We start from the raw sequence: 22450 nt of genomic DNA, 5'->3' as shown, positions 1-22450 counted from the left end.
CCAGCACCCTGATTCTTGTCTTCCCCTCCTGGAATAGTGTCCTCCCCTCCTGTGGCTATGGGACTGGAGGAGCTGTCATTCTTTGCTGTGGCTCAGGACCATGGCCTGGGAGAGAGTTTCTCCATCAGGGAGGGGGGGAAAAGGAGCAAATAGTTTATGGGGCTACAGGAGACCCTGGGTGGAATAGCTTGGCTGTGGGTGAGGCCACAGGCAGAGCAGGTGGAGAGAGACCCCCAACTTCCTTTGGCCCAGGATCCCAGGAAACCTTAATTTGCCTGTGGCTCGGAAACATGAACTTGGTCTGTGCAAACATTCATTCGGGGAATCTAAGGAATGGCTGCTGTGGTGTCTTTGAACTCAGTAACTCCCAGCTCTGCTCATCATTCAAACACCTGACTGGAGAAAATCACGACATTTCGGAATTGCCCTATTTTATTTGCCCTATTTATTTTATCAGCCAGGCACTCTTTCTGTGTTAATTTCAGCTGATGCAGTCAGCCCTGAGCTGCTGTGGGATCCTTGATGTGGTCTCGGCGCTTCAACCAGCAGCAAAATTTAGCTCTCGGGAGTGACAAGAAGAACAAGCATGTGTTCATTTTGCTTTACTGTTTTCTAAAGGGGACATACAGATTGTTTCAAGAGAAGTCATCTGTTTTCCTCAACAGCCATCCCATAATCCCTGGAGTGGCACATGTCTGAGGACAGCACCTAGTATCGTTGTACGCAGTGCTCTGATACAGAAAATAGTGCTGAACTGGTCTGCTCTAGCTTTGCAGTTTACCATGGAAGAGTCCTAGTATTGGTTTATAGAACTGTATACCAAAGTGGTCCAAGAAAGGAGGAACTAAACTCTGGTAGCTCTTATGCTCCAGAGCTGAGCATTTGTACAGTTGCTAAATTTAAAAATCCCCCGTTGCTTTCATTGAAAGAGGAAAAATGAACACACAGAGTGAAAGAATAAAATAAAAAAAAATTGATGGCAGAAATAAGAGTTTTTAATTTGATGGTTTGCTTCTGTTGTTCCCCTTCAAAGCATCTTTCTCTTGTGTTTCTCTCCCCCTGCTAAGCCCCTTTCCCACTGTCTTCCTCTGGAGTGCCTCACAAAAATTAAATAAAAACAGCCTGACTAACTAACTGCCATTTTTGGGACAGAGAGGAAGAAAAGACAGTCTGTGACCACCACTGATATCTGAGACTTGAAGAGAGCAAAAAGTATTTGCACCTCCCAAGCTCCACGTAGGTAATAGTCGCCCATCGTGAAATACGTTCTTTAGTCCTCAAGACCTACACCAGGATGTATAGAACATTTTTAATTAAATTTGAATGTCTCTGTTAGAGATCATATGTGAATAAGCATGAGCAATGGAAAATGACTAAAGAACAAGCATATGCTTTGAAAGCATTAGTTTTAAAAGTGCTAAAAATACACTCACAGCGTTTGGCTCCTCCATGATGTTATATGTGCTTCACAGGCTAAGAACCACACACCCAAATTTGCAAACTTTTTCTTCCATTAATAAATTTAAGAACATAACTGCACAATTGCAGGGTCAGGGCCTAAGTCACTAATGGATTTACTTTTCCTTCCTATTGGGGATAAGCTAGGTATGTAATAATTCGTGCATGACTGAGATAAACAACAAATACGGAGGTTCCTGCTATGAAAGAGTAAAACTGCAGGTCTACTTTGGATGAACAAATACTTCGGTTGTTATGCACTGGATATTTGCACAGAAATGACCAGATACCAAGCTATCCTTTTATTATATGCATATATCTGTATGCATGTTCATGCTATTTTATGTGGAAATGAATAATAACTGGCAACGTAAATATATAAATGAAGCATGCAGTTATATGTAAATTTTTGTACCCATTAATGCTTTAGAAAATACGGCCCTAATATTATTACTCATGTTTGACTTTTTAAAAGTTTTTTTTTTTTTTACTTAAAAAAGGCTGCTTCTAACCAGGCAATCAAAACCTAAAAGGCACATATGGACCAGAAGACAAATTATACAACATAAAAACATGCTTTGCCACTTTGATGTGTTCAGGCTGAGGAATTGCAGATAATCACACAAAGAGCCTAGTGAAGTATTTTACATGGAATGCCCTATTGCTTTACCTTTTTTTTTTTTTTTTAATTTTTAGTTGAGCTCATAGATTTGAGGTTTTCAGTGTGATAAAGAACTTCAACGACTTTTTATCTGAAGGTGCCTAGCTGTGTGTGTTCTAACGGTGATACAGACTGCCTTGTGGCTGCTTTGTACCTGGGCACCTGCTGCTGCTTAATCTTCAGGATGTCATTCTGTTTATTTGCTGACCTTTAATTCTCCTGAATCATACATTTTTCATAAGCAGTTTGCTTTTCTTCGTTTCTCCTTCAATCCTTTACTGTGACATACTTCAATTTACCAATGAGTGTAGCTATGGCAAATGAATTTTGTTGTAATTTCCATTAAACAGTTTTATTAAAAGATTCTTTTTTCTTTGCTAACGGATATGTTTATTGCACAGCGAATACCCATTATTACAACTTGTAGGATAGAGCTCTTATTTCTGCTGCTGATGAACTGAAAGACTGGCTCTTCAACTTCCTGTGATAGCTTTCTCCCATTCAGTGTCCCTAGTTTTATCTGGGTCCATGTGGCGAATGGGGAAGCATATTGTGGCAAATGTGGGGTGGCGGGCTGGAGCGGCTCCTCGGGCTCCAAGTAGCGCTGGCTCCTTGCGTGCAACATGGAGGCAACAGCTTGTGGGCCTCATGGTGATGCTGCCCCTTTTGCTCCCCAACACCCTAGTCATCAGCCCTGGTCCCACTGCCAAGTCCTACCCAAGTTCCTGTGGCCTCTCCGGTACTGCCCTTATCTCTTGGCTTGCTGTATGAATCTTCCAACAGGGAATTCTGGGAGAACATGTCTGTCCTCCTAGGCACATGGCAGGAATTGGAAAAGGCAATGGAGCACTGTCAGTGTTCAAACGCTCTAGCCAGCGTCCTCGCTGGATTACCAGCTCTGGAAAAAAGGAAACCCAGGTTCTAACCCTGAAACGCAGCCGTGCACCTAGCCTGGGTTGAAAGCACCAAAGACCTTATGTGAGAGGGTTTGTATGTAAATGGGAGAGGAGCTGGGGGCAGCACCCAGGTATGAGAGACAGCTAACTCCTCAGTGAAGACCTACCTCTGAGCTGGGCCCTATCGAATTCACAGCCGTGAAAAACGCATCCCAGATGGTGAAATTTGGTCTCCCCCTGTGAAATTTGGTCCTTTGTGTGCTTTTACTGTATATAGATGTCACTGGGAAAACCACTCTTTCTCAAATTGGGGGTCCCGACCCAAAAGGGAGTTGCAAGGGGATTGCAAGGTTGTTTCATGGGGGTCACCCTGCCTTATGCACTGCCTTCAGAGTTGGGTGGGAGGAGAGTGGCAGTTCTCAGCACAGAAGTAAGGGTGGCAGTACCATACCAGGCCATCCTTCTGTGCCAGTGCTGCTGCCTTCCGAGCTGGGCTCTAACAGCCACCACTGTCCAGCTGCCCAGGTGTGAAGGCAGTGCCACTGCCAGCAGCAGCACAGAAGTAAGGGTAGCAGATCCGCAACCTCCCCTGCAATTATCTTTCAAGCACCCCACCTCTCCTTTTTGGGTCAGGTGCCCTACAATTACAATATTATGAAATTTCAGATTGAAATGGCTGACACTGTTTACAATTTTTAAAATCCTATGACTGTGGAAATGGGCCACAAATTTGGTAGGACCTACCCATGAGGTGGCTGCTGTTACTGTTTGCACTACAAAATTTGTGCACTTTGCTGAAATGGAAGAGAGCCTTTAAAAAAAAATCCTAGTAATAGATCTGAAGAAATCACAAATAATATTGTTTTAATTTCCAAGAGTATTTTTAGTGCTCCCAGCACCCACATCATGTTGTGAAGTAGCTTGCTCCTTGTACCATCCACTAAATTGTTTTTGAAATGACATTTTAGGTGAGACAAAGGGCCAAGAGCAAATGCAGAGGGTCCTTCTGGTTTTTCTTCCAAACTGGTAATATGCAATGATCGAAATTTAAATAAAATATATGGAGATACACATCTCACAGATCTGGAAGGGACCTTAGGAGGTCATTGAGTACAGTCCCCTGTCCACTTGACAGGACCAAGCACCATCCTGTTTTTTAATCTATTTGCATCAGATCCCTAAATGACCATCTCAACAATTGAGATCACAATCCTGGGTTCAGCAGGCCAATGCTCAAACCACTGAGCTATCCCTCCTTCCAATATGCCATTAATGCCTTTTGAAAGTAACTTCTCAGGTATCTGGCCCTTTTTTTTTTTTTTCCCCAGTGCGTTAGAACACTTTTGCAGTGTTGCATTGATTCTAAATTTTCTGGAATTACAATGAAATGCTAATCAGAGAACTGAGGACTGAAGATGCACACTGCAGATTTTTCTGTAGTTCAGCATCTGGTCATGTCGACATGCTACAATAGTGGCATGCAATGTTAAGTTTGGTTTGTTTATTTTAAGCAATCCAAGCCACCAAACCCCTTTTCAAATCCCAGACAAAGCTTGGACTTTGCTTTGAGTTTTGAGCACTTCAGGGTCAGTTCTGCCATATCACACTGGCTATTTTAATAGATGTGAGGTTCAGCGCATGAAATTGATGAGCACGATGATTTGAGTTTTAATGGCTCTTCCAGTTGTTTTGTGTTTATGCCGAATGGAGCTGTTTCTGTATGTTAGTGCCCACTTTTTGTTAAAAACCAGTTTGAAAGTTAGTGTCAAGATTATCAAAGGGAGGACAGCTGCTTCTTATGATGTTTGGGTGTAAGCCTCATCCTTAGTATTGAGTTACTTTGCTATTACGCTAGGCTGTCATGAACAGAAAAATCCATTCACTGCTTCCAAGAGACATAAGGTTTGAGCCTTTCTTGTAAATACGCATGATTTTTAGATCTCTGTTGATTAAAATATCCATGAAACTTCATTTAGTGTGCATTTGTAATTTGGAAATTGGGTGTGCTTTATATAAAATGTCATTCTTGGCATGGGTCCACTTTATTCAATTACTTTCCTAATTCCTTTTTCTACTTCTAATCAACTATGGAGCACTTTGAATTAGCCCTGTGATGGTATAAATCTGGATAAAGTTGTTGCATTTTATCTTTAAAGTTTAAACTAATAGATGTCTCTTTCTGTTAAGTGTTTTGGGTGGGTCACTTTAAAATGTTAGTGATTTTGTAAAAAGTGCTTTCTTGTAGCTAACTGTATGAATAATGTAGCCAAAGTGAAATTTTGTTTGGCTGGGAGTTTCTAATTGCACGCATCGTGATTGCCTTCCTCTCTTCAAATCCTCTTAACTTAATAATATATGAAATCAAAGGTATATGCTTTGAACCTGCATCCGCTCTGTTTGCTGTCCCTGGAAAAATGCTTGACTTAAGTGGGACCATAGTCTGGCCCTGTTACAAGAACACCCTGTGCAAACTGGATCAGTCAGCCGCATATATTGAGAGTGGATTTGAGACTATGTATGTACATATTTTTGCTTGGTGTAGAAGAGCAGCGTTAACATGAGCAAACATTAAAGAGAAGAACCCGTTTTATGGAAGTTGTTTCAACTAGTTGGTCCTCTTCTGTATTGTGTTTGCTATTGTTTCAGATACTTAGTCTTGGTGAAGAGCTTTTTTATTTAGTTTGATCTAATTCCTACTGAAGTGTGTGTAAAAAAACAGGCAAGGGCAACATTGGGAGTTGAATCGTACTTGAATGGTTGGTTGTCTCCAACTTCTGCTACTGTCCAGGCTTTCAGCAGGAGCTGGGTTGGACCCTTACCAATCTTTTTCAGCTTGATGCCGTAGTGAAATACAAGTTATGTTTCAATCTGTGGTCATGTAAATGTACAGTCTGTTGCAAATAAAGCGTTATAACTTGAGTGCAGAATCAAGCAGAAGGAGATGATGCCACAGGTTGCCTACCCCTTCTATGCTTCCTTATCTGCAAAATAAGGATACTAGTAGTATTTACCTACCACGACTGGCTGTTGTGCGGCTGACTTCTTTAATGGCTTTCAAGTACTTGAGGTTCTTGGGTGGAAAACAGTATCTTAAATTTTCAGTAAACATGTTTACTATGAGGTAAGGGTAGAGTGCAGATGAAAGATTTTCTTTCTATTGCCAATTAACATGTCCAGATCTATTGTAGCCCATTGACTTTGTGTACATTCATGTTTGTCAAATCTGATAAATTAATTTATCATTATGGTCCGTTACTATTAAGATGAAAGCATGGAAAGATTCTGACTTGTGGAAGGTGTGGACTTCCATTTTCTGACTTGAACCTATCTTAAAACAAAACACAAGTTTTTTTTAAGGTTAAAGGATTTGGAAAGGAGAAGCCATATGTGTGAGAATTTTTGTGTGTTTGTAGCCATAGATACTGATGATCATTTTTTTGAGAAGAGGCATCACATGATGCTGACTTTGTGCGTCTCTTTCAACCCTACTTTGGATATCCTCAAAGAACACTAAATATCTTTAAAGAATGCGGGGTCTCCAAATGAAATTAGTAGGAAGCAATTTAAAATAAACAAAAAGAAGTATTTCTTCATGCAAGGCATAGTCAACCTGTGGAACGTCTTGCCAGCTGATGTTGTGAAGGTCAGAACTTTTAACAGGTTTCCAAAAAGAGGTTACATGAATTCATGGAAGATAGGTCCAGCAATGGCTCTTAGCCAAGAGGGTAGGAATGGTGTCCCTAGCCTCTGTTTGTCAGAAGCTGGGAACAGGTGGTGAGAGGGATCACGTGGTGATTACCTGTTGTCTTCATTCTTCTCGGACACCTGACATTGGTCACTGTCAGAGGACAGGATACTGTGCTAAGCGGACCGTTGGTCGAACCCAGTATAGGCATTCTTAGGTTTTTCTTACGCATCTGTTTCTCTACTGCCTGACACCTTGCATAATCATTTTTTACCAACAAAATTTGGGTGTAAGTACTTCCATGGGCATGCCTGGAGAATTTTGACTTTAACATTTTACATTCCCTGTGATGGTAAAGAAATGATTACCCAAAGCCTGGAGCTCAGTGGTTAAACGAGGAGCATTTTGCACCCCTGATTAAGTGTTAAAATCAAAAAACATTTTTTTACTATATTGCTGTCCACAATATTAGTGCAACAAATGATACTTGACTAAACAAACCTGTATGGTTCAGGGAGACAGGGCTTCTGGAAGGGGGATTTCCTTCTGGGAGATCTCCGGGGATTGCACTTCGACATGGCTATTTTGGAGTCCAGAAGAGCTTCTTCTGTGCTCTGGATCATGTGACCATATGCTAATGAGGCATCAGACACTTACATCTGTGCCTCATTAGCATTTGTGTGTAGAAACGGCCAATGAGGTTAGTTTAATTTTTAGTATTAAGCTTTCAACAATTGGGAGAGAAGCAGATAAAATTGGTAATCTATAACTTGATTTTTTGTTTTTTCCACAACTTCATATACAATTCCATGCGCACCTTCAGTGTTTTATCCATAAAGCGCAACTAGAGTATGGTGGTTGGGGTGGGAGACCCAGAAAACCTAGTGAGACTAAATACCCTCCATGCATACTAATTGGTAGTATGCTCATTTTCCAGACTACATTTGCTTGATCATTTTCTCCTTGAGCCTACAGGACAATTTTCCATAGCATTCAACCCCCTGGAGCACAACTGTGTATTCAAAGATGCAGAGCTGTGAATAATTCACGAAGTTTGCAATCATATGTGTAGAAAGAGGTTTTGTTTCATATAATATTATCCCCAACCTCAGCTTCATAAGTAGAATGTTCCTTATTTGTAACGTAAGCCTTGAGGAAATAAACATCTATGTGGGTCCGAAGTATATGTGGGTCTAACATAAAATATCCTTCCACAGTGAGGAACTGTTCGGAGGCATGCAGATGGCAACATAAACTAGCACTGTATTGATATAGGGAAGTGTTTTGCTGGCAACACCTCTAAATAAAGAACATTTTGGCTCCTGCTGCTGGCTTCACCCTGGGGGAAAAACAATATGGTTACCAGTACAGGGAGAGGACTGGGCAGAGAGAATTCTAGTAATTGTTCTAAGGTTGGTACCTCCCAGACTTTTAGTCACCATCTGCCAAAACTTCTACATGGATTGTGGTAGCTTGCTACACAAACTTGCAGTAAAAAGTGTACCCCTCTCTTTGTGTGTGTATATATGCACAAATAGATATCACATGGACACAAGCCTATGTAAAGAGGACATTATTAAAGCTGCAATCTGAAATGCTCAAAAGTTAGGAAGTGGCAGAATTAAAAGTGGCTGGGCAATCTTAACTCTGTCCCCTTGTGTGTAAGCATTGTGATAATCTCTCTAATTACATGATCACGTAGTATCGACATTCTGAATTCTCCAGTCAGGGTTTCATTTTAGTGACATGTAGTGACTCTTCTCCAGTGATCCCCCTGTAAGTGGCCTCCTTCCTCTTCTAAGCTACTGCTACCCTAGAGGAAGGGCAACAGTGCTGCTGCCAGCTCTGTTAATGTAACCACTTTAAGCCAACAGAAGAAAGAGGCCTCCCCTCTACTTTACTACTCCAGCCCATGTGGGCAGTGGTAGAAATGTTGGTTGGAGAACCTGTCCTTTAGAGATAGTGCTGTCCACACCAGCACTTGTGCTGGTGTAATTGATGTCTCTTGTGTGTGGGGTGTGCGTGTGATTTATTCAGCTCGAACAGTGACATAAGTTAGGCTGACATAACTGTAGCGTAGACATGCCCCATGAGATCTCTTTGTGCAGATAGAACTAACATGTTTACCTTTACTTTTTTCTTAAAAGCCTTAGGGAAATGATGGTATCTGATGCTTGTTAATCACAGCACAGTAGCTAGGTAATTTAGTAGGGGAGAGCATACTTAACTCTGAGTTCTCCCCATTCCCCCAGTAGTTCTTCCGTCTTCATAGCAAAGGATATAAGAGGAAGCTGTGCACACGACTAGTTTTTAATGGGCTTTATACATGTTGTTAAACTCTGTTTTTTCTCTTAACATTTGATTTTTATTTATTTACTTGGAAACAGACCTGAACCCTAACCTTTGGATGGTAATTACATTTGCATTTTAATTATGAACATATGGACATAAAATTTCTCATTCCACATAGCCTATAACATTTACAGAAATTACTAGTTATAACATGAAGAGAAGCACAGTGGTTACAAATGGGAGAACACCTCAGGTGTACCCCCCAGCTCTGCACTCCACCCATTCAGGTTTATTTAGTATTAGAGAAAGGACCCAGGCTGACAGCTTTGTAAGTGAAGGCGTCTCACGTATAATGTGTGTATCTTGGGTAGAGTCAGCATGTACGTACCACAGTGCCCTGCCTCAGCCTTATTCCGGGTGGGCCACACATGAGAGTTTAGAAACTAGCTAAGTCTCCTTACCTGTAGAGCCATTGATTCATGAAAAAATCACCCATAAGAATGTCTGCTCTTGTGATGGTTGGCTTTTTGATGGGGTTATCTCTTGCCTCTACTGAAACAACTAACCTCCTTCGAACAGGGTACCCTGCGCTTATTTCCAGGTGATAGACTGTTAAGTCTTTTAGGCCTTTATTTTGCAATATGATGTACGTGGACTTGGCACAGAATAAATCATGGGACTGAGCCTGTATTTGCTGTTGACTTCAGTCACGGTTTTTGTCACACAATTTGAGAAGATTGTATTTGTCACATTTTATAACGACGTATGGCTTAATACTGCAGAATTAAGGGAAGGGTCAGAGAAGGACGCTCAGAATAATCAGGGGCACGGGCAAAATCTTATGTGAAGAGAGAGTGAAAAGACTGTAATAGTTTATCTCGGAAAGGAAAGGAACTGGAGTAAAAAAGATTGAAGTACATAAAAGAGCCAAGGTTCTGAGAAGGTGGCTGGGGAATTTCTGTTGTCCCTGTCCCATAATGCAAGAAAAAGGTGTCCATCAATGAAATTAAAAATTGGCAAATTTGAGCTTATTACATGACAATAGTTTCACAGAATGTGTGGTTCTACTGTGGAACTCGATGCCCTGGAGGCCGTCACTGAGATCACAAATATACCAAGATTCTTAGAGATGGGATATGTTGTGTGCAAAACAAGAAGATCCAGAGTTATGATCAGTAATGGAAGCAATAGTAAGAGTTTAAACCAATTTCCCAACTACCAGTGAGTAGGAGGTTTCTTGCATTTTCCTCTCAAGTGTCTGGTCCTGGCAACAGTTGCAGACAGACTACTGGAGAGAGAGGAGCACTGGGCTGACCCAGTATGGCAGCTCTTGTGATCCTGTGAACTTGGCCTTAGGTTGTATTTGCGCCAGTGAGACGGTGACAAAGTGCTGCTTCTTGGCTGATGTGTGAGAGTTATGAACGCCTACAGGAAATCTTAAACTTGACACCTGCATCCAAAGGCTTGACTGCAAACCCTTCATTGCTCTCAAGAATTTGTCTGTAGATAATTTAGTAAATAGTTTGTTTTCATTTTGGTTTTAAGCGGGTGATCAGAAATGAGTTTAAGTTGTAGCTGTTCAGTGTTGGCTGTCTACTGGGAAGGAAACCCTGTCATATTGAAAAAGGTTGATATTACTATGTAAGTGGATGTTCTCCATATTGTAATCTTAAAAAAAAAAAAAAAAAAAAAAAAAAAATGCAGGTCCAAAAAAACCTGATTTTAATTCTTAGGGGGAAAATGTCAGTACGTTGAGGAGAAGCAGCTTTTTTTTTTTATATATATATATATAAATTTTTTTTCTTTATTCCTCTCTTTGACATTTATGGAGGTCTGAGGTATTAGGCTTTCCAGCTGCTTTATACAGTTGAAACTCATTTTGATAAGGACTTGCCCAGATGGTGTTTTACTCTCTGTATGAAATGTGATGCTTTTTCATTTCCCTGGGGTTGGCTGAGTGACTCCGGTGAGAATTTCCTCAATGGCTGTACCTCAGTGCGTATATGTCAGTTGCTCTCTGATTTTGCTTATCTGAAATCAAATTCACTCTGAGAAGAGCAGTAAGTGTGTGCCTTTAACAGATCGTGCAGACATATCAGTCGCCTCCTTCAGCCTTTGTGTGTTCAATAATTACTGCATCAGTAAATGCTTCCTGTCTAATATGCAGAAGAATGAAATGCTGAAACCTACTTATACACATTGGCAGCCAATCTTTTGTGGTGATACGACACATTTGAAGATTGGAAGAAAAATGGCTAATAGAAGAAATTTACAGTTGACTAGAGAAGGGAGTTTCCTTTGGTGGTGGTGATGATAGTCAGTCTGTCATTGATTTGGCTTAAAGTATAATAGAAATACTAGCTGTGATATGCCTGCCTTTTGGAGACAGGCATTCTGAAAACTGTGCTAGCACCTGGAAGCCCCAAATTCAGCTTGGAGTGGACTGGATCATGAATACGTACCACAGTTTAAAGATAGCATTTGTTAATCTCATTGACTCCAGTCGATCTGTCAGACATTGTTACCAGTATATACCTACTTAAATTGTTAAACGCTTTGCTTTATAATGTCTTTTAGTGAAAGCAGTGGGCTGGGCTGTACAAACAGGATCTGCCGTCTGATGCTCACTGAATTTTTGAGATTTGCATGCTTACATCTTGAAGAACAATTTTGCTGTGAAATGCTTCTGCCATCACAAAGGAAAACCAGGGACCAGAAGAACCTGCTAGCCTAAAATCAGTTTTCTATGATTCAGCTGTCACAGAAGTGGACCAGACCACTTATACTACACACTGGGGTCAGCAAAATTTCTGAGGCGAAGTGCCAGAGTTTCACCTCTGACCTCTATGTATGGCCTGAGTGCTGGTGATAATTTTTTCAAGTCACTAATGCTATGTTTACACGAGTGTTGTTTTGAAATAAGCCGTTCCACAATAGCTATTCTGAAATAGCTTATTTCAAAATAGCACAGCTAGAGGAATCAAAATGCAAATGAAGCATCAGATATGTAAATCGGTGCCTCATTTGCATAATCCTCTTTTTGGAAGAGCTTCTTTGGAAAGAGAGAAAGCAACGTAGATGGGGCTCTTTCAAAAATAAACCCCCTCTTCGAAAGAACCCTTCTTCCTGAAATAAAATAGGAAAAGGTTTCTTTCAAAGATGGGGTTTATTTTCAAAAGAGCCCCATATAGACTGATTGTTTTTTTTTTTCTTTTGAAAGTATCTCTTCCGAAAAGAGATTGTGCAAACAAAGTACAAGGTATGTAAATCAGTGCCTTGTCTGCATTTTCAATTTCCCTCATTTGCATTCTCTTTCAAAAGAGGAATGCAAGTGTATACACAGCCAAGAATGCATTTCAAAATAGCACCCAGCTATTTCAAAATAGCATGTCTGGACACGTAGTGCCTATTTTAAAATAATGCCATTTGGCACCATTATGGGTTATTTTGCAATAGTGCTATTCCGTGTCTTAACAACACCTATTTTGAAATAGGTGGTGTTCTTCTGCAATGAGGTTTATGAAATGCGAAATAATACACCTGCTCTTTCAAAATCGCATGTGCATAGTGTAGATGCTTGCAAAGTTATCTTGAAATAACTTTTGTTGTGTGGCCATAGCCTAATCGTCCTACTTACAGCAGCTTCATTAATAGATAAAGATGCAGTGCTTTACTGGTTTGGTGGTGGTTGGTAGCATTAGCTGATCTTTTGTTAATCACCAGGAGGCCTTGCTTTGAGCAAACTCCAGGATGCATGGGAGAAGAGAGGTGGGGCTGAGCTCCCATCTCATGTGCTGGTGAAAATCAGCTTGCCTGCCATTCTGGGCACCTGTGCCAGGGGTTGCTGACTCCTGCTGTACATCATGCCAAGAGAGAAGGAAGCTGGGGAGAATAAAAGTATAGTATCTGAGCATTACACGGACAGCTTGTCCAGTTGGAGATTAAGACACTGCTTCAGCAAACCACTTGCAAACATGGTTAAATGCCATTCGTCAATGAGATGTAAGCATGTGCTTTATTTTTAGCATTTGCATCATCCCATGAAGTGTTCTGCAGAATTGGGACCCTGAGTCCTGATCCACACCTCAAACACGAGTAGCATAGGCAGGAGGATTTGATTATAAACCCTGGATAAAACGAAATGCTTGTTTTGAAGAGTCAGCTTCTCTTTGGAGCTAGAAGTTGCACCAGGGAGTAAAATCAGTTCTGGCAACGACAAATGAAGAACCGCTCCACTGCTTCTGTGTTTCGAGCCATCTGTGCTCAAGCTGGAGAAAGGGGCATGAATGCTGCATGGCTTTCAAAAAGAGGTTGTTCACTGTTTGACATTGCCCATTGTAACTGTTTTTTCAGTCCAGATTTTGGAGGAATACCCTAAATTGTTTTTCTTGTGTACAAAATGTATTTATTGGCACAGCATTTACATTTAAACGGCAGTGACAAAAGCGATGAGTAAGCTGTCAAAATTGACATGTCCAGCGGTATGAAATATAGTAGATAGTCCCTCAGGTCTCCAAGGTTCTGTGTGTCTGTTTGCTCATGCATCGTGAATAAGTCACTGGAAATGCTCCTTAGGCTTTATCCTACAGTTTTTAGGGGCCCTTCTTACACAAAATGGCTTCCAATTATAAGGCCAAGTCCTTGTCCACCTACAGCCAGAGATTCAGTGGATGTACGTCAGTTCAACTTCTTTGAAGTCAGTGCAGCCAGGTGGGCTTGCACTGGCGAATGATCTGCCCTGTAATGAAGCGAGTGATTTATGTACAAGGAAAGGGTGTTTAATTGTTTATTTTGCATTTCAGAAACGTTCACGAGCTATTAAGATGGAAGTTGGTTTTATACAAAGTTCAACATGTTTATTAATCAGACACTGATTATTTATTTATTTATTTATTTATTTATTTATTTATGTCTGTTCCAGGCATTTGGACAGGCTCATACCAACCACAAGAAAGTAGCAGCAGATGGAGAGAGCAGAGAGGAGACCTTGATTCAGGAGTCTGCTACCAAAGAAGAGTACTACATGAAAAAAGTAATGGAGCTACAGACTGAGCTCAAGCAGCTCAGAAATGTCCTTGCCAACACCCAGTCTGAAAATGAACGCCTTAATTCTGTCGCCCAGGAACTGAAAGAGGTAAGGGGCAATGGACACTGTGCATCATGGCATCAACTGTAAGAATGCTTTGTGTTGCCCATTGTGAAAGCCTAGTGTTCTGCTTCATGCCTTGTGAAATCATCCTGGATCAATATTCCGTGTAGTTAGCCTGCAGCTAGTAAGACAGGGTGTCACTCTTGGGACTGAAACAAAGCACTGTATCCAGCTAAGAAACAGGAACATTGCTTAGCTCAGGCTTAATCTCCTGACTCAGTTCTGCCTTGGCTTGCACCCTGGCAGCAACTTCTGCAGTGAAATCAGAGGGTTGGATCAGTGCGAGAAATGGGACAGAATTTGACTCTTTGTTTTAAGATGACTTAAAACTTTCTGCAGCCTAACTTGAAAATACACACATGGGTAGGATTAAAACCTTGAACTCGGTTACTGTCAAAATCCTAATACCATTTCCCTTTGTTATTGTTACAAGTTTGTATTTAATTTCAGAGTAACAGACTGCTTTTCAAGGGTCACGTGAATGGCTGTCGCAAAAGATGTGACCCTTTCATTTCAGTCCTGATCATAATATTCCTTCAGTGTTTATGGCTGCAGAATATGAATAGTGCTGGGCTATCTGTAGAGAAGAAATAGAGACGTTTAACTGATTAATCAAACAATTCCATTATATATGGACTCTTATAGTCAGGGCTGTTCCTTGGGGAGTGCAGAGCCCAGGGGCAGCCCCACCCCTGTTTCCCTCTGCCCCAGGCCCTGCCTCTATCCTCACTCCACCCCTTCCCCTATATCCCCTCGTGGGAGTGACACGACCTAGGGTATTCCCCGGGGGGGGGCTGGCAGCAGTGGTCTGCCCTCTCCATGCTCCCTGCAGTGTTGAGAAGCAGACTGATTTGCCCCAGCCTGCTGTGGGGAACTCTCCTAAGCTCAGCTCCCAGCCGTTTTCCACTGCTTCAGTGAAGTGGAGATCAGGTTGGGGCTGAGTCGCTCTGCTTCCTGTGGCTGCTGCCACTGCTGGGGAGTGCAGGGCCAGGCCCAAACCCTGTTATTGGTAGTAGGCCTCCCTCCCAGTAATACCCCTGGCTGCCCTGAGCCTTTTAAGGCTCCCCAAAGCATGACGCCTGGGACAGCTGCACCAAACTATTCCAGCACTTATAACTCACATAAAAACAAAAACATACAGGTACACAAGGAGGTGAATCCTTTAACGTTTTGAGTTTAAAATTCACTGATTTCAAACCATTTTCTTCAATATAGATCAGATAAAAATTGTCTAAAAATGATAAATTGCAAGAAACTATTTCATAATTGTTTTGTTATCAGATTTCTTGTGCCTGCCTGTGAATACTTGAGTACTAGGCTGGTGGGGCAGTTCCTATATAGGTTTACCTGGTATATAGTTCACAATGCTAAGGGACATACGGAGGCACTTTGTTTAGTTTTTCCTTTTTTTTTCTCTCCTCTATATGAATGGTATATACATGGCAAATACGTGGTAGGAACAATAATGCACTTAAATTGAGTCATCCTGGAAAATTCCATTATTTCAGTGCAGCAGAAAATCAGGATCAGTCAGCACCTAGTCTTTTTAGTAGAAACGTATGGGGATTTGAATTACTACAAGTTATTGAACAGGAATAGACCAACTCTCTTCTATCGCTGATTGTGTGCCACTGTTGTTTGCCGAACTGTAAAGCTGGAGTCAAGCCATGCTGGTATACTCAGGCAATAAGAGCATATGAACCAGTCTCTGCAGACACATGCAGAGCTATCAAGTATCTATTTTTTACTATTAAGCTCAATTTAAATCCTTTCCCTTCCTTTCTCCCCTCTCCGAGAGCCACCGCGTTGTGCACTTAATAAAATTTCAAATGCTCTTTCAAACATGCTGATCAGCAGATTTGACTCCAAAAATCAATGAGTCAGCAGCTGTAGCTGATGGTTTTTATACTGTCATGCTGAAACAACTCTACCTGATTTGCTTAGAAAGCATCATATTGATTAATAGAATGTTGCCTTAGTTCCATTAGGACAAGCTGTTCAGCTTGGTTCAGGCCCATCCTCCCTCTGCCACGCACACACACAATGTGTATGAGAGGGGAACCTTTTTGAGTAGATTTGGGCCAGAGAGAGCTGAGCAGCCGTAAAAAAGGGGAAATGGTGACATCAGATCACTCCTGAGAACTTGGGGAGTTTCTTCCTGTGCTTAAAAAAGGAAGCTTGAAGTTTCCCTTGTGTGGGGTGGGAAAATTTGCTAAATTTCATGTTATACGTCTGACTACAAATCAGCTGTCAGAGTAATTTAAAGAATTTTACTGCATGGTTGACTGTAAATGTTAAATGAGTAAATTAAACTTGGAATAGTCCTGCACTAAAAAAAAAAAAAAGTGGCAGAACTGTGTATTTTGCCGTACTGTATGTGTGTATTCTAAAACTTAGACCCGTGCTGATGAGTTTGAATACTTAAGAATAGAGATGCTTTAAAAAGAGTAGTTGTATGTCATTTCCTCTGTCCTCGCTTTGCTTTTTTTTTTCCTGTTTCCCATTTGCTAAGGCCCAGCTGTTTCTTCTGCTAAGAAAAACATAACACAAGGCCTGTAATGCTCAAATGAAAACATCTGGGCCAGCTGGCTTTATATATTTTGGAATTCCCCTCCTGTGAAGGTACTTTACTTCTGTGTAACGTTTAAGTTTAAACCACCCATTAATTACCATTGTTAGCTGTAATATCAAGGCAGCGCATGTGAACCATGTTGTATTAACTATCGCAAGTTCTCTAGTGTATTTAGAGCCAATCCAAAATGCTGCACATTTCTAACCTGACAGACTCGCCCTTTTCTAAAGCAGTGGGTCAAGTAGTGGCAGAGCTTCAAACCATTCATATTTCATCATCTTCTTCAGGGTATTGAATAGCTAAGTCACAGTGCTCCTTAGCTGAGTGAAACTGGGATGAGACATACAAGAAAAATTTATGCATACAGTACATATGAGTGTATTTATTCAAAACCATTACAGGGGAGAATTGGAGGAGAATATGCAATAGCAGTTGTGTAGTGGTGAGAGAAGTATTCCCATTCCATACACCATGCAGGCACAGACAGTTATATATAGAGAGAGACACCAGACTGTAGTCCAAGGAGATTCCATTCCCTGTAAATTACATAGAGTGCTCCTGCATTCCTCTCAATGGCAACATGGAAGGCATAAACAGTGTGGCTAGTTGTTCTATGACCATAGAGATCCACTTCAATTTTCCCATCTCCCCGCTCTGCTGTAATAGTTCCCCTGCGGTATTTGGCTCATTCAGTGCATAGGTTTGGGAAGTTCTGCCTTACTGCTGCTGGACAGATTTCTTCAAAAAGGAATTAATAGGCTGGCTTCTGAGATCCCTAGTGGAACACGGTGGTGTTCGCTACCTCTTGATTGATTTCAGGTCTGGCTCAGGCTGTTAGTGACTGGTTACCTCAGAAAGGAGGGTGGCATATCAATGAGGCCTGAGATGGCCTTAGTCCATTTCCTGGTGGAGGTGACCACATGGTCAAACAGTAAAAAGATGAGAATTTAATGGACCAGGGAGACAAAAATCCCAGATATATTTGGCAGTGTTGGTGGAGACGCTAGCACTTCCCTTGTAGTAAGTAACCTGTTGTGTGGCTACCCTTTATTCATCACAACATAAAAAGAAAGATCAACCCATCCTCAATAACAGAATAGGGAAGTAGTTGTCCTGAGACTAATTAGCAGCTCGCTCTTGAGTTATATTGGACAATGTTAGTGGTCATGTAATGTAGCAGGATATTTTTGTCATTGGATACCAAAAATAAATAATAGATAATAATTAGTAGATTCCAAGGGAAGAAGAGACCATTCTGATCAACTAGTCTCAACTCTTATAAAACACAAGCCATACAACTTTCCCCAAAATAATTTGTAAAGCATGTCTTTAAAAAAAAAAAAAAAAAATCCAATATTGAATTAGAAATTGTCAGCGTTGGGGAATCTACCATGATTACATAAGTTGTTCTGATAGTTAATTACTCTATGGCCGTGTCTACACATGCCCCAAACTTCGAAATGGCCACGCAAATGGCCATTTCGAAGTTTACTAATGAAGCGCTGAAATGCATATTCAGCGCTTCATTAGCATGCGGGCGGCAGTGGTGCTTTGAAATTGATGCGGATTGCAGCCGCGCGGCGCGTCCAGACGGGGCTCCTTTTCGAAAGGACCCCGCCTACTTCGAAGTCCCCTTATTCCCATGAGCTGATGGGAATAAGGGGACTTCGAAGTAGGCGGGGTCCTTTCGAAAAGGAGCCCCGTCTGGACGAGATGCACGGCGGCAATTCGCGGCAATTTCGAAGCGCCGCTGCTGCCCGCATGCTAATGAAGCGCTGAATATGTATTTCAGCGCTTCATTAGCAAACTTCGAAATGGCCATTTGCGTGGCCATTTCGAAGTTTGGGGCACGTGTAGACACGGCCTATGTGTTAAAAATTTACCCTTAATTTCCATGAAAAATTCTAAGATCAATATCAAACTCATTCTGTTGTCCTTGTATCTTTTTTGGAAACCATCAGAACCTATGTCCAAGAGGAGATCTTCTCATAAGCATTCATGGGTAGGTGACCAATGCTTTGCTAAGGAAACAATGACCTCTAGTACACGTGAAGATGCAGAAGTAGATCCAAATATTTTTAACAGTTTGTCCACTGAAGTATCTAGTTCAATCCTGTTGAGATGTTTTTGCTGGTTTTCCATTGAAGTATCTAGCTCAGTCCTGTTGAGACAAATTGACAGGGTGGTTACCAGATGCGAATTCAAGTGCGGCTCAGCAACTTTTGTGCCCTGGAGGACTCATTAGAAGGAAATCTGAGCCATTGGTAATTACCACTCCTTTTTCTCTTCTTTATTGTTTTCTTCATTTTAGCAGTAGGATTGCAAAGCAGATGATTCCAACCTCACCATAACCACTACAGTAGATAGAAGGCATAAAATAATTGAGCAATGCTTTCCCAAGAGAGCATGGAAAGTGGAAAGATGCTTCAGTTTTATACAAACTGGAGAAGAAAATGATCTCAAAACAATTGTATTGTTTCAGTATCTGGGTTTTAAAAAAATCAAATTTAAGTACTAGACTGGCTAAAATGACATGGCTCTGTGTAATCTGCAGTAAATTATGCTTGAAAAAATAAATTCTCTTATTCAGAGTTATCAGGAAAGTATGAACAAGTTCCAGTCATCTAAAACCATAAAATTGCAGCTGTTTTCGTAAGGCTCATTCTGAAGAAACCTGTTTGTGTTGCGTTGTTCTGTGTTATCAGTTATCTTTGTTTGGTTGTGCTACATGGAGAAAATACATGTCAAACTGCAGGGCAAAAATGCAGTTTTTTGATCCTGCTTTCTCTCTCCTCTCCCAACCTTGGTTTTCTTTTTTTTTTTTTTTTTTAAATGGGTAATGCCAACATTTTTTTTTCCCCCTTCCAAAAGTATTCTGCCATGGGAGGACTCACCAAGTTTCATAAAAATCTATTTACAGAGGGGCAACACTTTGTACATGCCTGTTTATTTTCCAGGTCAACCCTTTCTCCTCTGGGAACAGATTGTGGAGGTAATGTAGGGTAGCAGGTTAATGTTGTATTAAGGAATTAGCCCAGTCACTGCACTTAGTGTCCTTTTTCTCTTCCAGATAAGTATCCAGTGTTATATCAGGCTGTACTGATGGACAAGCTTTCTGACTTAACTCACGTTCTAGAGCAGTGATTTGCACCTGGCGTGCCCCGATACTGGTGTGCCATGAGAACTGTCCTATTGTGCAGTGAAATTTTGTCAATTTCCTCTTAATGCAGCTTTTTGCAGAGTCTCTGCATGGGGAAACTGATGACCCAGCAGCAGCTGAGGCTCAAGCAGCAAGACTGCTTGTTTCCTGCTGTGGGAATGAGGCATGTCCCCACTCCAGTGGGCTGGTGGAGAGGGGCAATGTTTATGAGCAATCAGTTAATCTGAAAAAAGTGGGTGTGCCATGGAATTGTTTGTCTCATTGAAAAGGTTGGGAACCACTGTTCTAGGAAGCAGTTCCTTTGTGACTTCTGCCACACCCTGCTAGGCTGCACATTAGCTCCTCCTTGCAGGGTGACAAGTATCAGAGAGGTAGCGGTGTTAGTCTGTGTCTTCAAAACCAGCAAGAAGTCCTGTGGCACCTGACAGACTAACTGATCTTTTGGAGCTTAAGCTTTCGTGGGCAAAGACCCACCTCATCAGATGCATCTTTGCCCATGAAAGCTTATGCTCCAAAATATTTCTTAGTCTGTAAGAGGCCACAGGACTTCTTATTAGCTTCTCCTGTTGACAGTATTTATGTACTGTCATAAACCAAGAATGGCCTTTCTTTAAGGGCAGAGAGATGTTCTTAAGGCTCTCTAGGCCTGCTTACAAGGCCAGGTTTTTGTCTTTCTCTCCCCCTTCCTAAGCAGCATTTCCAACAGGAAGAGGGCACTAGTCTAGGGCAAGAGCAGCATTTGCTGAGTAGCATCAGCATTTGCAGTGTGGTCCAGCACTCAGATCATCTCCTTTTTAGTGTCAGGAATCTGCAGTGCCTCACTCACCCAGCAGCAGTGCTAGAAAACATCATGAATGCAGGTTGGTTTACTGCAGCAGGGCTTTTCCTCTGATTGCTTTTACCGTTTGAGCTGGAGCAGAGCTTCAGGAACAAAGCCCTGGGGGAGGTCAGAGAGGAAAGGAGATGTCTAGAGTTGGGGAACCCTTCCTTGACAGCAGCTGGGGCTAAACCCTCTCAACAGGAAGGGCAAAACCTCTGTGCTTGGGGATCTCAAAATGTCGCCTCACTTCATCACTCTGCCATGATTCTCCAGTGCTCTCCAGATCTGAAGAAGTGGGTCTGTTCCACGAAAGCTCATCAACTAATAAGTAATATTGTTAGTCTTTAAGGTGCTGCAGGACTGCTTGTTTTGTTCTGCCATAAGGGATCACCCAGAGACTTGTGTCCTGGGGTCAGCACTGACTTTCTTCTAGCCCTGAGAACTGAGACTAAGGCTAGGTCTGTACTAGGCAGGTAAGTTGATTGCAGATATGCAATTCTAGTTATGGCAATTGAGTAGCTAGAATTGACTTGTCTGCGATTGACTTACCTGACCCACCTATGCAGAGGGAGATCCATGAAGAAACTCTCCCATACACCTCCCTTTCTCTTCACAATAGCACTAGCGAGGAGTACACAAGTCGATTGCTGTCCCCAGATGGTTTGATTTTGTGCATCTCTACCAGGTGTGCGGAATCTAACTCCAGAAGATCAACCCTGAATGGGTCGATCTTCCCCATAGTATAGACAAGCCCTAAGTCAGGCAACCTCTCAGGGTCAAGAGCTTCGGTGCTATCCTTGTCCCTCAGAGAAGTGCCAGATCCCAGTCCCATTCTCCTTTGTCTCCCAGTAGACCCAGTTTACAAAGAGGCCTGCCAGTGGTCTTGGATCTTCAGCTACTTGAGCGCTAGAGGCATCAGCGTCACCAATTCGACATCAGCTCTTCATGGTCTTTGAAACTTGACATTAAGACAGAGAACTGGAGATGGGAAAGGCATTGCTGAAAAGCACAGAGCCTGCTCTATTCAGAGCCGTTTGTCTGTGGGGAAGGGAATTTTTGATTTCTATCAAGTGTATTTTTAGGTGCCAACACCATCACCATGGTAGCCCATTAAGCTGGCTATTAGACTCAAAGTGCTCGTCAGCCTACAGCAGCACTGTCTGGTGCTCTTTTTCTAAGTAGACAGTAGGGCAATTGTTCTAGTCCTCCAAGTTCCCATAAGCACTTGCCATAGCATTCTAAGTAGTGAGAAGAGTATTCCCAAAGTCGCTGGGTTACTTCTCTTTCCCAGTAGGATTTATAGTTAAACATTTGATAAATGCTGATTAGTTCTTTGTGGATTGTTTTTCTTTGTGGTGCCCCTCGCCCCACAAGAAACTGGTAAACTATTTACTCCAAATTGAAATAGTACATATATTCTGATGCACTTACCAGGAAGGAGAGAGGCCTCAACTTGTCAATTTGCCACACAGTGAGGTGAGGGTAGGCCTGGAAATGTTAATCTTACAGCACCATAAATGTGCATGCTCGCACACACATGCTGACTGCTTGCAGGCAGGCAGAGTAAGACTACTACCCTTGCCGGCAGACTTTATCAAGTAAGACAGGACATGGGAAAACAATCCGTGTAAGGAGGAAGGAAGATTTATGAGAACAAATTAGGAAGTCCTCAATGAGACTTAAATGAGGAAAGTGGAGTTGCACGATGATAAATAAAATATGAAATAACAGGAGAATCTTGGTCTATACCTAAACAT

General features: G+C 41.7%; 1 protein-coding gene across 2 annotated transcripts in view; it reads left to right on the top strand.

Moving 5' to 3' along the window:
• The window catches only part of BICD2 (BICD cargo adaptor 2), a 144170-nt gene that overhangs the window by 64881 nt on the left and 56839 nt on the right, over window positions 1-22450 (top strand). For both annotated transcript variants that reach the window (XM_075005003.1, XM_075005002.1), the window contains exon 2: window positions 13914-14126. In XM_075005003.1, the coding sequence (XP_074861104.1) occupies window positions 13914-14126 (213 nt within the window). The remainder of the gene's footprint in view (window positions 1-13913; window positions 14127-22450) is intronic.

Source organism: Carettochelys insculpta, chromosome 11 (assembly GCF_033958435.1).
Source record: "Carettochelys insculpta isolate YL-2023 chromosome 11, ASM3395843v1, whole genome shotgun sequence".
Classification (NCBI taxonomy): Eukaryota; Metazoa; Chordata; order Testudines; family Carettochelyidae; genus Carettochelys; species Carettochelys insculpta.
The sequence above is the reverse complement of the archived record's forward strand: the minus strand, read 5'-3'. Positions and strand labels throughout refer to the sequence as shown.